Source organism: Vicia villosa, linkage group LG2 (assembly GCF_029867415.1).
Source record: "Vicia villosa cultivar HV-30 ecotype Madison, WI linkage group LG2, Vvil1.0, whole genome shotgun sequence".
Classification (NCBI taxonomy): domain Eukaryota; kingdom Viridiplantae; phylum Streptophyta; class Magnoliopsida; order Fabales; family Fabaceae; genus Vicia; species Vicia villosa.
The window spans coordinates 200,733,088-200,747,242 of record NC_081181.1 but is presented as its reverse complement, the minus strand read 5'-3'; the positions used below and the strand labels follow the sequence as shown (position 1 = coordinate 200,747,242).

The window sequence follows — 14,155 nt, the reverse complement described above, 5'->3', positions numbered from 1 at the left end:
CATATTTAGTAAAAGGTACATGCTTTCATTTTTCCATGATGAAATACCCTCGACGAGGGAATCAGAACCTAACTCAATCAGAAGATTCACAGAGAATGGGGGAGAAAAAAACCCGATGAAACAGACAGGGGAGAACCCGCAACTAAACTCTAGAGAAAAAAAGAGAAAAATACACTTAAATTTTAGAGAGAGAGACTGCTTTTTCTCTAGAAAACACATGAAAAAAAGTCAAAAGATATCAAGGTTGGCTTGTACTATTGAAGAGTAAGTTTAACCATTTAAAACCAAACTCGAAGTTGAGAAAATCCGCAACAAGTAACGCAGCAGTGCAAGAGTAAGCATTTAACTTCAAGTTAAAAAAAAACTAGCTCCCAAAAAAAAAGTTTAAATAAAAACTTCCAAAAAGGTAAAAAAAAAAAAAAAAAAAAGCCAGAAAACACATGGCATGAAATTGAAAATAGAGAATTTCGCAAGCCAAGAAGACACAGTTTAGCAGATTATGTTAATGGAGACTCGAAACCCTTCTCCATCTCCGGTTCGAGTTCTCATCCGTCCACCACCGTCTTCTTCCGCTTCATCCTCCTCCTCCACCTCCACCACCACCACGACCGTTCATCCCTCATCGGCGCCACCGCCTTCATCCGACGGTGTAGTAGTCGTCGGTTTCATATCGCAACGCCACGACGATTCAACTCACCTCCTCAACCGAGTCATCGATTCCAACATCTTCGCTTCCGGTAACCTCGATAAGCCGTTACTCGTCGATGATGAAGAAGCTAGTGAGTGGTTTAAGCGTAGAAGAATTAGTTACTTTCGTGACCGTGATAAGGGGATTTTGTTTCTACACTTCTCTTCTGCTCGGTGTTCGACTGTTCGCGATTCGGATGAACCTTCGCCGGGATTCGATTCTGTCGTTGAAGAGATTGAGTTCGGTGACCTACAGGGAATGCTCTTCATGTTCTCTGTAAGTCGTTTTCATCATCATTGCTTAAATATTATCGAATCGTAGCCTTGCGAACTATCCTTAAATTTTTTTGAATTTTGTTTTATTTGTGCTAAGTTTGCTGAATTAGAGTAGGATTATATTAACAAAACCAGATTAGGCTAGGAAATTAGGATTTAGGAACTGTAATGTTAGCGATTTAGCTACTTTTATAGTAATGAATTTTTGTTGTGTGGTTGGTGTAATGTAATTAACTAGTTAGAAATGCAGGTTTGTCATGTTATCATATATATTCAGGAGGGGTCACAGTTTCGTCCTAGGGTTTTAAGGAATTTTCGTGTGCTACAAGAAGCAAAGCATGCTATGGCTCCGTTTGCTAGGTCACAAGGTGGGCCACCGTTACCGTCCAGAGTGCATTCTTCAGCTTCATTATCTTCTCGAGCTGCCTTGTCAGGGAATAATTCTTCTCCGGGAAGAGGTGCTGGTGTTGGTAACTTGAATCGCAATGCTTCAGCTGTGTCTCTCATGTCAGGTTTAGGATCTTATACTTCTTTGTTTCCGGGACAGTGCATACCTGTGATGCTGTTTGTGTTTGTGGATGATTTTTCTGATTTATCGGTTTCCAGTACGAATGGGGAGGACTCTTCGGATGTCTCTTCGCTTAACCAGTCTTCTAGTTTGAGTAGTGTAGCCAAGGCAAATTTGCCTGCTACTAAAGGTTCTGGTTCATTTGTTGTGCTGGCACGGCCTGCAAGTCGATCTGATGGTGGACTAAGGAAGAAACTACAGTCGTCTCTTGAAGCGCAAATTCGGTTTCTGATTAAGAAATGTAGAACATTATCTGGTTCTGAAGTTACTCACCCTGGTGTGAGAACTGGGGGTGCTTCAGCTTCTACAGCTCTCTTTTCACTTGATGCATCAAGGGCAGCTGTTTTGTTAGATCGGCTTTCAGTTAATAAAGGTGAATCTCTTGAGTTTGCCACAGGACTTGTTGAAGATGTCTTGAATGGGAAAGCAACCTCAGATTCTCTTCTGCTGGAAAGCCATGGACAAATAGCAAGCAAAGAGGATTTAATATCTGTTAAAGAGTTCATTTACAGGCAAGCTGATATTTTGAGAGGGAGAGGGGGACTAGTTAATACCAACAGTGGCTCTGGTGTTGGTATGGTTGCTGTGGCAGCAGCGGCGGCGGCTGCCTCAGTTGCATCTAGCAAAACATTAACTGCTCCTGATCTTCCAAGTTTTGAAACTTGGTTAACTTCAAGTCGTCATATTTTGAGTAGAATTTTCTGTGCAAAAGGGGGTTGTTTAGATGAATTAGAAAATTTTAAAAGAAAACCTCGTTCAAGGAACCCTGTTTATCCTGCGGTGGAAGAATCTTTGAAGGGTACAGATCCTTTAGATGTTGCAGTATCTTGGTTACAATGTGGTAGAGGGTTGAACACTAAGTTTTCAACTTTGTGGTGCCAAAGAGCCATTCCAGCTGCAAAGGAGATATATTTGAAAGATTTGCCTGCTTGTTATCCCACATCAGAACATCAATCTCACTTAGATAAGGCTTTGCAAGCATTTCACTCAAAGGTAAAAGGACCTGCAGTGCAACTTTTTGCAAAATCGTTGGAAGAGGAATGCTCTTCCATTTGGAAATCAGGGAGGCAACTATGTGATGCTGTTAGCTTGACGGGCAAACCCTGCAAGCACCAAAGGCATGATGTTGATGGCAGTAATTCAGAACTGAGATCTTTGTCCAAGCCACATTCAAGTGGCTACTTTTTCCTGCATGCCTGTGCTTGTGGCCGTTCACGACAGTTACACCCAGATCCGTTTGATTTTGAATCAGCTGATGCTGGCTGTTTCTTTGACTGTGATAAGCTACTTCCTGCTGTCAAACTACCAGAAACTGAAGTTGAAGGACCTGTTCATTCTTCTGCTTGGAGTTTGCTGCGTATTGGAGGTTCAAGATACTATGAATCTTCCAAAGGCTTACTTCAGAGTGGATTTTGTGCTACTGAAAAATACCTTCTGAAATGGACAATATACCTGGAGAAACATAAAAGGCTAAATGGTTCAACAGAGAGTATAATGAAACAAAGTTCTGTAATTAGGGGACCTAATGTTGAATATATTGCAGATTCCGATAAAACCAGTGATAGACAAACTATCCCTGCTGTGGAGAGTGGAGCGGAAGACCATAGAATACCTTTAGATACTATTAAAGCTGATAGCAAAGATATAAGTTTTGGTAGAGGTTTTCCCATTTTCAAAATGAGAAAGCCTTTTTCTGAGGTTGTTGCTGGATCAGCGGCTGTTGATTCAGGATTCCCTCCTCTCCAGCAAAGGAAATTGCCTGCATCAGGTTCAGAGAAAGATGTGAAACAAAGCAGGCCAAGTAATCAGAATACAGAAAGGATTAATGCAACGATCGATCATCAAATATCTCTAAAATTTCAAGATATGTCATTTACTGAGGGACCTCTTCATGGCAATGGAAATAATAATCGCAGAGACAGTGACCCTTTTTTGAGGATAGGTAGGAATGTAGTACCTGTATACCTTAATGGCGGTGAAAAGAGCAAACCCCATTCTTCTTTGAAGCATGTAATCGTCAATGTTGGATTTGAACATGAATGCCCCCGTGGCCATCGTTTCCTTTTAAATGCCGATCATCTCACTGAACTTGGATCTTTTTACTCATCATCTGACGAATCTCATTTATCTTCTTCTATGGAACCCACTGAAAGAAGTCAGGCATCTCATACTAGAGTAAGCAATAATGCTTCCCGGTCTAAAGTTCATCGAAGCTCGAACGAAATTCTTTCTGCATCCATTAATAAGGAAAGAGATGTTGGAAAGTCAAATGAAGTCATTCCTAATGGTTATCTGAATGCTGATGGACCAGTATATACTTCTATTCCACTGAAGGAAAAAAATTTGACATCTGTGAATATATTGGCAAAAGCCCCCAATCTTATGAAAGATAGTGGACGGGATCTGCATGCTAATAACAAGGGTGATGATGAACTTGCATTCTCCATGCTGAACCGAAATTTGCCTATCTATATGACCTGTCCTCACTGCAGGCGTTCTAGGAATAAGAAAGATACAACAGAGGTTAAGTTTGCTAGTGGTATCTCACAGCTTAAAAGGATTTTTATGGTATGAGTTTCACCTGATATAAGCATTTAATTAAGTTTCAATAGCATCAATTGATTTTAATACAGAAAACTGTTCAAATTTGTGTTTTCTTTTGTTTTGTGTTTTACACTGTCTGTGAACTACACTTGTTGCACACTTGCTTTTTGTAAAAAAAGGCTAATATCACCCTAATTAAATTTACTTTCGTCTCCTTTAACTTATTTCACTTTCTTTTTTTATTGCATAAGATAAACCAGAATTTCTATGATTGTATTTCAAGGTAAGGAATCATTTATTGATGGGGACCAGTTTCTCTAACAAAATTTATGCTTGTTATACTGTTATAGAAAGACACCATGTGGATAATGAAATACTTTCAGCCTTGATGTAGAGACTGGTTTTCTTTGTTGAAATAAAGGAAAAAACTTGCATAAAGTTCTGAAATCAGGCTATGACACGAGGATGTGCTTTTCAAAATTGAATACCCTCCATTAAGAATATGTTTGCGAATTAGAAAAGTATATCCTGGTGTAATTTTTTTATTTGATAACTTGTTGGTGATATAAAAATCTTGATCCAAGTATTTTCCACTATAAAACCAAAATGTTGAACCGCCTATTATTTTATAGAGTGGTGTTTTCCATTTGGCATCTACAAAACTAAATTGACTTGTAACTAATGAATCATTTATCATTAACTCTTTTGCCAGTCATTAACATGAGTGGTTGAAAACTGTGTTGTTGATTTTGCTGGCGAATGTATTGGATGCCACATGATATTTGATTTTCAGTTTATTTTCATGTTCTGATGATAATTGTGTATGTAATATCACAATTGCTATTATTAAATCAGCTACCTAATGTATATTTATTGCTGTAGGTCACACCAGCATTTCCTGTAATACTAGCAACATGCCCTGTTGTGCAATTTGAGGTATGACTTTCTTCTTTTGGCGTGCATTTCTTGGATATTTGATTGTAATTTAAGAAAAGCGTGTATGCTCAAAATGCCAAAGACTCGGGTAAATAACAGTAATACATATGAGTGATTCAAATTGGGAGAAATGTGGCCTCTATTTTTTTTTTGGAGAGAAACTACCTTCTTCTGTGTATTCGGCCCAACTTATTTTTTTAGCATATTTTATATAGAAGAATGGATTTCTTTTCGGTGTTAAATTTATGTGGCTTTGGGATATTTTATGAAATCCATTTTGTGCATGTTTGATTGCTCCTTTACAGCATTGTTGTATAAACTTCTAAAATTGTATTAATATAGCTATATTTTTTGTTATTCTTCTCAATTGTATAATCATCACTTTATTTTGTCCTTGTAGACTTCATGCCTGCCTCCATCAGTTCCGGATCGTGAACGGAAATTGCAGTTTAGCCTTGGATGTCAAGTGATCTTGCCACCAGATAGTTTCCTTACCCTTAAATTACCATTTGTTTACGGTGTGCAGCTTGAAGATGGAAACAAGCATTCTCTTAATCCCTTTGAACAACAGCCAGAAATGACTGCCTGGATATCCAAGGGCACAGTACTGCAGATCTTGTCCAAAGGTAGCAGTGATGAGGGATATCAGACATAGTAAATGCTGACTAAATCTTTGAGTGGCCTATTTTAATTCTAATGAAAGGGTTTCAATAGCTGATCCAGAATCAGGTGAGAAGCTTAACTCCCCCTCTTCCTCTTCTTCCTCCTCCTCCTCCTCCTCCTCCTCCTCCTCCTCCTCCTCCTCCTCCTCCTCCTAACTGTCATGTTTTGGAAAGTTAATGGGGGAATTTGAATGATTATGTGAATATTAAAACTAGATGTGCTAAATTGAAGGAGTTAAAGTTATATTTTGCAGAGTGATTACATGGGCTTTACTCACAATACAAATTTCCATCAACCATACTAATTACACTTTAAAAATAGGTTAGTTCTATGATGCAAAAGTGAGATAAATTTTGCTTCATGCACTAGTTAGTTTCCACTATTAGATCAATTAATTCCATCATTGGATCAAATGAGATATGGTGTCTTATTGTTCTAAATCTAATAGTAAAAAAGCATACTTTGCACTGCATGGTGCAAGACTATCTTGTGCACATTAGACAAAGTCTTAAAAGGCATAGAAATTTTTACAGATGAAGTTAATAAATAGTCATTATTATTTCTAGGAAGACGTTTCCCCAATTTTCCCTTTAGGACTAAACTTTTAGTTACCCCTAAAATAATGTTTGAGTTTTCTGCACTTTTTTAGCCAAATTACAGGAAACCGAGTGGTGTAAAATATTATGTTAACTGAGTGGCAAGTGTCTCTAATCAGACACTGTCATTAGAGCTTGTTGAATTGATGCCTTTAATAGCTGGATTTACAGTCATATCATTCGAGTTATTATTAATACAGTTGCCAGGTCTTATGAACTCATGACTAGATGTGTGCAGGACGAGGAATTTTGTGTATGGCGAGTATGGTCTATAATAGATTTACTGAGCTGTAATGGAAACACATGAGATGCATCATTGTTCATAATTAACTGGCTTTAATCATAGCAAGGTATGATAATGCTTTAAAAAAAGGATATGATAATGTGGAGTATTTATACTTGTCAGATTTTTAAATTGCCTTTTGAACGGCTTTGTAGCATGTTCATCTGCTCTTTCTATAATCTTGTGTGGATGAGTCATAAATGTGAACCCGTGGATTGAATGTTGCTGTCTGGATTTATTTTGGACGATACTTGCCAAATGAAAGCATTCTACAATTGAGGGGAGTCTGTGATTTGCACATCAATAGCCAGAGACCTTGAGTTGTGCTAGTAATGGTAAGTATGTTAATGTTGCCCTGAATCTGCTAGTAATTGGAAAAGCAACATTGGAGCCTTTAATTGATTTGTGCTTGTTTATTTTCATGTAACTGTTGCTAAACCTTCCTACAATTGAAATTCCAACTGCGAAACTCACGGGAAAGTGAAATCATTCTTGCAGGTGAAACCCCACAGTTTTAGTTGATGAAAGGTTGGATGGCATCATCTGCTGCATAGAATATGATGCAACCAAGGCACTGGTTATTGTCTTTAATGTAATGATGTTGCTCTTCAATGTGAAACACGTCAATATATATGAGCAGTGAGCATTGATTTTGGTTCTGTCCCGTGCTTTATGTGTGAAAGGAAGAAGCAAGGGAATTTAGCTTTTACTTCAAGAGGCCCTGGAATGGGATAGTTCTATAAATGTTAGCCTGATGATGTCGAATTTGTTTCAGTATTTTAAGTTCTTGGCTTAGTGGAAGCTTGCTGATCATGAAATGTGCTGAAAATTGTGTACCAAAGTCTGAAGGCGATCTTTCTGAGACTTTGCATTGTATTTTTTTATTATTTTCATTTTTTTTTGGCTTTTGTTAACTATCTTATTTATGTGAAATATCTACAACTTTTTTGATGACTAATGCCAAACTTTATTGAGGTCTCCTTTCCAACCATATTTTTACTGGATTGTATTAATATTTTGTTCAGGAATTTAGAGGAGAAAAGAGACAAGAGTATTATAAAAAAAGATTGAGTGAAAAGAATAAAGAGATTTAAGTGGGATTTTTGAGAGATTTATATTTATTGATAAAATAAAATATCTCTAATTTGAAGGAATTAAAAAGTTATTGGACAGGAATTAAACTCATATTAATAGTTTTATGAAATAAATTATTTAGAGAGTGTGAACTTCTGTTTAGAAAATTGGTAAAAGAAACGGCATGCTCATACTTGAAATGTAACATTTGGCGTCTCTCTATCATGCTTAGTTGATGTGTATATATAATAATTATTTACTATTATTCAGCTAGCATCTTCTCCGCACTACTTCAGCTTGGGTCATGCTTGAATGATGACGGAGGGATGTATGAATTTAAATATATTTGTTTTTTAAAAAACGAGGAAGAGTGTGTGTCGAATAATGCTAGTGCTAAGACCATTTTGTTTTGTGTCAATTGAGTGTTAAGCAAAAGATGGTTATTTGATTATCCTCACACTTGTTTATTGAATGTTTTTATTATGATGGATTCATTGATCCTTCCGCGTGAAGTGAGAGTTAAATGTCTATCTATATTTTTATCATCAAAATGGTTATTTGATTATCTTCACACTTATTTATTAAATGTTTTTATTATGATAGATCCATCGTGAAGTGAGAGTGAAATGTCCATCTATATTTTTATCATCAAAATGGTTATTTGATTATCTTCACACTTATTTATCAAATGTTTTTATTACGATAGATCCATCGATCTTTCTGCGTGAAGTGAGAGTGAAGTGTTAATCTACATTTTTGTGGGTTGAGTTTTTGTGGTATGACTTGTACATTGTGGATTCAATTTTTGCACGATATGACAATGAAGTTGTACATTGTGAATGAATATATTGTTGAATAAACTTTAAATATTATTTTAAGCGAGTTTTAATTCAGAAATCTGTTGAAAGGCTAGGAGTTCTTGTAGTGGAAAGGCCAAGAGGTTAGATATCTATTAATAAGAGTTTAGTTGCATTTTAATTTCTAGAATAGCAGAACTTTGAGTCTATATAAAGACTTGATTGTATTCTCATTTTAAGCAAGTAAAAAGTGCAGTTTTAAAGCAAGATTTCCACCAGTGGAAATATAGTGAAAAAGTTTCCTAAAATATTACAATTGCAATACAAAAGTAGTAGTCAGTTTTTTACAAATTGGTATCAGAGCTAATGGCGAATGCGATGAGTCAAATGCCGCTACCACAATTAAGGAAGGCGAATTACGAAAACTGGAGTATCTAGTATCCAAATGAAAGTTCTTCTTGGATCTCTAGATTCGTGGGAGACGATCGAAACTGGTTTCACAAAACCAGATTATACCACGGGGTATACGTGTTGAAAGAGTATTGTGGTGTACTTTTCGTTATTATCGTCTCCACAGGGATTATTGCGATATCACCGCCGTTCTATAGCCTATTTTGTCTTGAGTTAATGTTACTTTAGTTTTAGGTTTGCAAAAGATCATTCAATTCTTTTAGTAGCAAAGAGTAAATTAGTGAAAGTTCTAAGTTAAAGAAAACGTATCAAGATTCGATTTCATCGACCTAAATTTGTATGTTTCCTTATAAATAGATGCTTATGAACTTGCTAACGATCAATATAATTACGTATCGACACCTATATCGTCCGTGTCCGCAACGATATAGTTAGATTTACCGCATTGTTTAACCGACGATTTCTCCACCGTTTAAACAATACAAATAACGTTTTAAGAACCGATACTTAGTAAACATCAAACTCTAAATCCATGTCTGCAACTTATAGTTTGAAAGATGATTAGTTAAGTCTAGATACAAACATTGATGTCTCAAACATTTATACCAAAGGAAAAGCTTTTTAATAAACAAACTAAACCATCTATATTGATCATCACTTGTTCATACACATATATTCACAAGAAAAACATACAAAAGGCTAGGAAGATTACATCTTATCTTGATACAAAAGTGGTTTAGCTATCCATGAGAATGGTAGCTTGCACAAGAAGGTAAGGATGAAGATCAACAAGCATCAAATGGCGATTAATCGACGATCAAGGCTTCCAATCTTCAACTCTATATTTGCTACAGTGTATATTGCTCTTGTTTCTCTCTAAAATATCTCCAACACACTCTCCAAAAGTGATCTGGCCCATAAACAAATAAACAAAGTTTCGCAGACCGCGCTTAGCGCGGTGCAGCCCGCTAAGCGCGCTATCAATAATTGCTTAAACCGCCCAATCGCGCTAAGCGGGCTCCAGACCTCGCTTAGCGCGGAACTCTCTGCCAGAACTTCCTTCTTTTCTTCAAAAGCGCGCTTAGCGGGCTAAACCTCGCTTAGCGCGCTACCTCTTTTCAGCAATCCTTGGCTTTGGTCTAGGAACATCTTCAAAGTGCTTTTTCCATGGTCCCAGCTTCCAATTATCTATAAAAACTACAAAATCCAACATAGATTGCAAAGATAAGAACTATTCAACAATAATATAAATATAAGAATAAATATATACCAAATGACAATAAAATACTACTATTAACCACAAAAAGACTTGAGAGTTACCAAAAATTACCTAAGATATTTACACAAATTGGTAACTAACAACTCTCCCCAACTAAACCTTTGTTTGTCCTCAAACGAAAACAAACACAAAAACAATCAACAAGCAAAACCAAGAGAGCACAAGCTAAGACAAGAACAAATGGGTGGTTCAAATTCCATAAGCACACAAGCAACATCTCACCCTTGCTCAAATAATACCATGCTTGAGATACTAATCCTAAATACACAATTGATGTAAACAGCTCCTAAAACAAAATAAGTTCAAAATTGAATCACAACCTACACACTTCTCTAGTAAGAGACAAAATTGAGGACCTAACACTCACACAACAATGTCGCCAACATCCAGAATTAATTATGCAATCATCTACACAACATTTATATAAAAAGTGTAGAAGCAAGAATCACAAAGACTTAAGGGTTGAAACTTGGGTTGGTTAACAAGGAAGTGTCATTTCTCAAGGCCATTGAAACAAAAGGGGTCAATTCCTAAGAGAGCATTCAAATCATGATTAAATCCACACATCCTTATCAACCGATCACACAATTTTATTGCTCAAGAGTTCATCTTTTTATTTTAAAAGAACTAGCTATATACAAAGCTCTTCTCTTTTCCTTTTTCTTTTTCTTTTTTCTTTTTCTTTTCTCTTTTTTCTTTTTCTTTTCTCTTTTTCTTTTTCTCTCTTGAGCAATTATTTATTTTCTTCTACACACCAATACAACCAAGATCAAAATTTTATTCTCCCCAACTTGAATATTACCACCACATAATCACGAATGCTCCCTATTCTAAGGCGAAAAGGAATCAATCCTAACCACATTTCATGGTACTTTTCAAGGTTCAAAGAAAGTCATCAAGATTCAAATCAAAAATCGGCAATTATAAGGCATGACATGATACCGATTGAATCTTGGCAAAATGGCTCAAAGTGGTTAGCAAATACTCACACACTCACCGGGTAGGTTATATTTGGAAGAGAAGTTATACTCGTAATGCGAAACAAAATGCTTTGATCACTTTCATGCTTTACACAATTAAAATAAAAAACGCAAGATTAAACATAATAAACACGAGTTAAACGCACATTGTTGGTAACCACAAAATAATATATATATGTACAATGGAAAGGCTCCTCACACTAGTTTTAGAACTAAAATGATTCATTATTGAACTATATTTGTTAAAGAAAATATGACATCTCAATTGTACAGTTACAAGCATCTCATTCATGGTATATTTAAAGGAACGGTAGAAATGTACCTTGCACGTGCTAATTTCACACTATATCATCACCGCCCCAATTGGTTGTAAAAGCTTGCTTCATCAAAGGAAGCACTTTCACAAGAACAACAACAAAAATTTAAAAACACAATTGCATATGTATATAGAAATAAAAGCAATTAAACTAAAAACTTAATAAATTAAAAACAAACACCAACAGGTGTCAAAATATCCAAAAAGGCATAGCAATGCCTAAGGTTCAAAATACCTCATCCTATAAAAGGACGGAACAAAAACTACAAAGCTTAAGTCAAAAATAAAAAAAACATACTAAACATACTAACTAAACATACTAAGTATCAACTAAAAAGAACTACTCATCCTCATCATCATCTTCCACATTCTCATTCTCGCCACCATCTCCCTCCTCCTCAGGAAATGGACTGACCTCAGGCCAATTAGCATAATCCACCAAATCTTGGCGAGAACTCCACGGATGAGCCACATGGGGCTCCATCATCTGCAACCTCAGCTGAGACATAGCGTCATGCATAAACATGAATGCTCTCTGATGTGCCATATGAAATGCCAAGTTCTCCTCTCTATCAGGATCACTACGGCGGCGAGCAGGGCGAGCAGCAGCAACAGGAACAGCAGTTAACCTGGACAAACAATAACGCTCAATAAAAGTATCATCAATAAAAGTGTCAATGGACATAAGCCCCTCAGAAGGAATTTGCACTCTAGCTCTCCTGCACAGATTCATGATCAAACCCGGGAATATCAACTTGCAGGGAGCACGATCACCATGGCGAGTTCCACTCAAAGCAACCCTCTTCAGCTCATTCGCAATAATGCGAGTAATATTGTCATACCCCAAAATTTGCCCACACTTTTCAAAAATTCAAAACTATTTCAAAAATTGGGTTTTTATAAAATCTAGGTTTCATTTACATTGATATCCTGAATTTTATAAATATTCGATTTAAAATCTATTTTAAAATATAATAGTTTACTCTTAAATTGTTATATTTTAAATAGCAAAATATTGATTGATGCTTCTTAAACTTTCAATTGGCTTTTTATTTCGAACAAATAATATAGCACAATTGGTAAGAAGGTAAGGTTGGTAAGTATAAGGTTCCAAGTTCAAATCCCACTGCTAACACTTTCTCATTTTATTTGTTTCTAACTATAGTTTTAATTTTATTTTTATTTTTATTTATATTAAAAAAATCACAAAAAATAAGTTTTTTTTAATCATTTAATTTAATTTTCGTTTTTTAATTAACCATTATTTTAAATATTCTTTTTTTATTTTTATATCACTTTTCATTCAAAAATCACAAAAAAAAACACATACAAGACAATATTAATGACCTTCCAAAACAACCCCAAGACAATAATCATGAAAAATTAAAATGAATTAACACCTAGGGACAAAGCTCATAATGCTAGTTATTCTGTCTGTCCAATACCATTAGTGTCATATTTGAGAAGCTATAAGAACAACACAAAAACGAACCCTGAGGACAATTCACTTAAACACTACCTCACGTACATACCAACTTAATCACAAACAATTTCTTGTAAATACTTCCAGCCACAACATGAAACCATACACCACACAAGTCATAAACCAGTAAACTAAGCCCCACCACCATTCAACCTCTATCACCATAATCACTAATAACAACCTGTAGATACAACCATGACATAAACCACCATAATACAAAAACACAAAAAATACAAATTATACAAATTTTCTTCTCTTTGTTTTTGCAGGAAGATAGTAAGACAACGCGGTTGGAAACAGTTCAAAGCCGAAATCAAAAACGAAATCGTCCACACCGATCGCGATCCACCGTCCTCAGCCGCGACTTCCTTCACCGCATCACCGCAGCCCAATCCCTACAACAACCGACGACACAACCACTCCGCATCTCCGCTCACCCCCAACATCAGCGACGGCATTCCGATCTACACCAATCCGCGAATCCCACCTCCGCCGAGACTTCCCTCTTGCACGACCACGTGAATCCTTCAGGTAAACCTTCTTTGCACCCATGGATCTGTTTGTTTCATTGACCTGCAATTTTGTTTTGGAAAAGTTGAAGAAATATCAAAAGAGATGAAGAACTCGTGGAAAGAGAAAAGAGGAAATGAGCCTCTGTTACGTTTCCTTTTCTTTTAATCTCTCTATTTGGTTTTCAAGGGACACGTGGCGAATTAGGATTGGTTTGTTTGTTAAGATTTGAAAAATTCAACATTTTATTTTAATGTTTTTCTTGTTTTTTTTGTTGTTATATATATTACAATGTTTTTTTTATAAAAAAAATGGAAAAAAGAATGAGAAACGTGAGATGTGGGATGGTTTCCTTATATTTAGATTAATTTAGTTTTTTATCATTTAAATAGTTCAGTTAACAATTATAGGTAATTAATTAATCAATTCCTAAGACTAATTTCATTTAGGTTTTTTAGATTAAAAAAAAAACTAAAAATACAAAATATCCCTTTTATTTCTAATTAGTTATTTTTGTATTAGATTAATTAACTTAATTATTTGTACATACTTTATAATCCTCCAATTAATTTTAAACATCCATGTCATTTGTAAATAATTAAAATTATTTGTAAATAATACCCTACTAAATAAAAATACAAAAATATTAGATTAATCAGTTTTTTTTATATATCAAGAATTACCAAAAATACTTTTCTTTTCTCTTTTTTATTTTAGTATTGAATTTCTTTTAGATTTCTCTTGTTATTTTA

The 14,155-nt window shown here is 35.5% G+C and overlaps 1 protein-coding gene across 4 annotated transcripts; it reads left to right on the top strand.

Annotated features, from left to right (window-relative positions):
• Positions 1–412: 412 nt before the first annotated feature.
• On the top strand, positions 413–7,532 carry LOC131653586 (uncharacterized). Of its 4 annotated transcripts, XM_058923778.1 has the most exons (8): positions 413–964; positions 1,214–4,099; positions 4,958–5,011; positions 5,412–5,740; positions 5,928–5,995; positions 6,509–6,620; positions 6,709–6,888; positions 7,052–7,532. In XM_058923778.1, the coding sequence occupies exons 1-4, from the start codon at positions 500–502 to the stop codon at positions 5,664–5,666; spliced, it is 3,660 nt and encodes a 1,219-aa protein (XP_058779761.1). In that variant the 5' UTR covers positions 413–499; the 3' UTR covers positions 5,667–5,740; positions 5,928–5,995; positions 6,509–6,620; positions 6,709–6,888; positions 7,052–7,532. The 4 variants fall into 4 exon arrangements, with proteins under 4 accessions (XP_058779761.1, XP_058779759.1, XP_058779760.1 ...); XM_058923776.1 differs by lacking the exon at positions 5,928–5,995; XM_058923777.1 differs by lacking the exon at positions 5,928–5,995 and having other exon boundaries at positions 6,499–6,620.
• The last annotated feature ends 6,623 nt before the right edge of the window (positions 7,533–14,155 follow it).

Bases quoted from the DNA above. Each gene is read 5' to 3' on its own strand.
- LOC131653586 (XM_058923776.1), top strand. From the start codon at position 500: ATGTTAATGGAGACTCGAAACCCTTCTCCATCTCCGGTTCGAGTTCTC. The intron at 965-1,213 runs GTAAGTCGTTTT...TTAGAAATGCAG, and splicing joins GAATGCTCTTCATGTTCTCT to GTTTGTCATGTTATCATATA. The intron at 5,012-5,411 runs GTATGACTTTCT...TTGTCCTTGTAG, and splicing joins GCCCTGTTGTGCAATTTGAG to ACTTCATGCCTGCCTCCATC.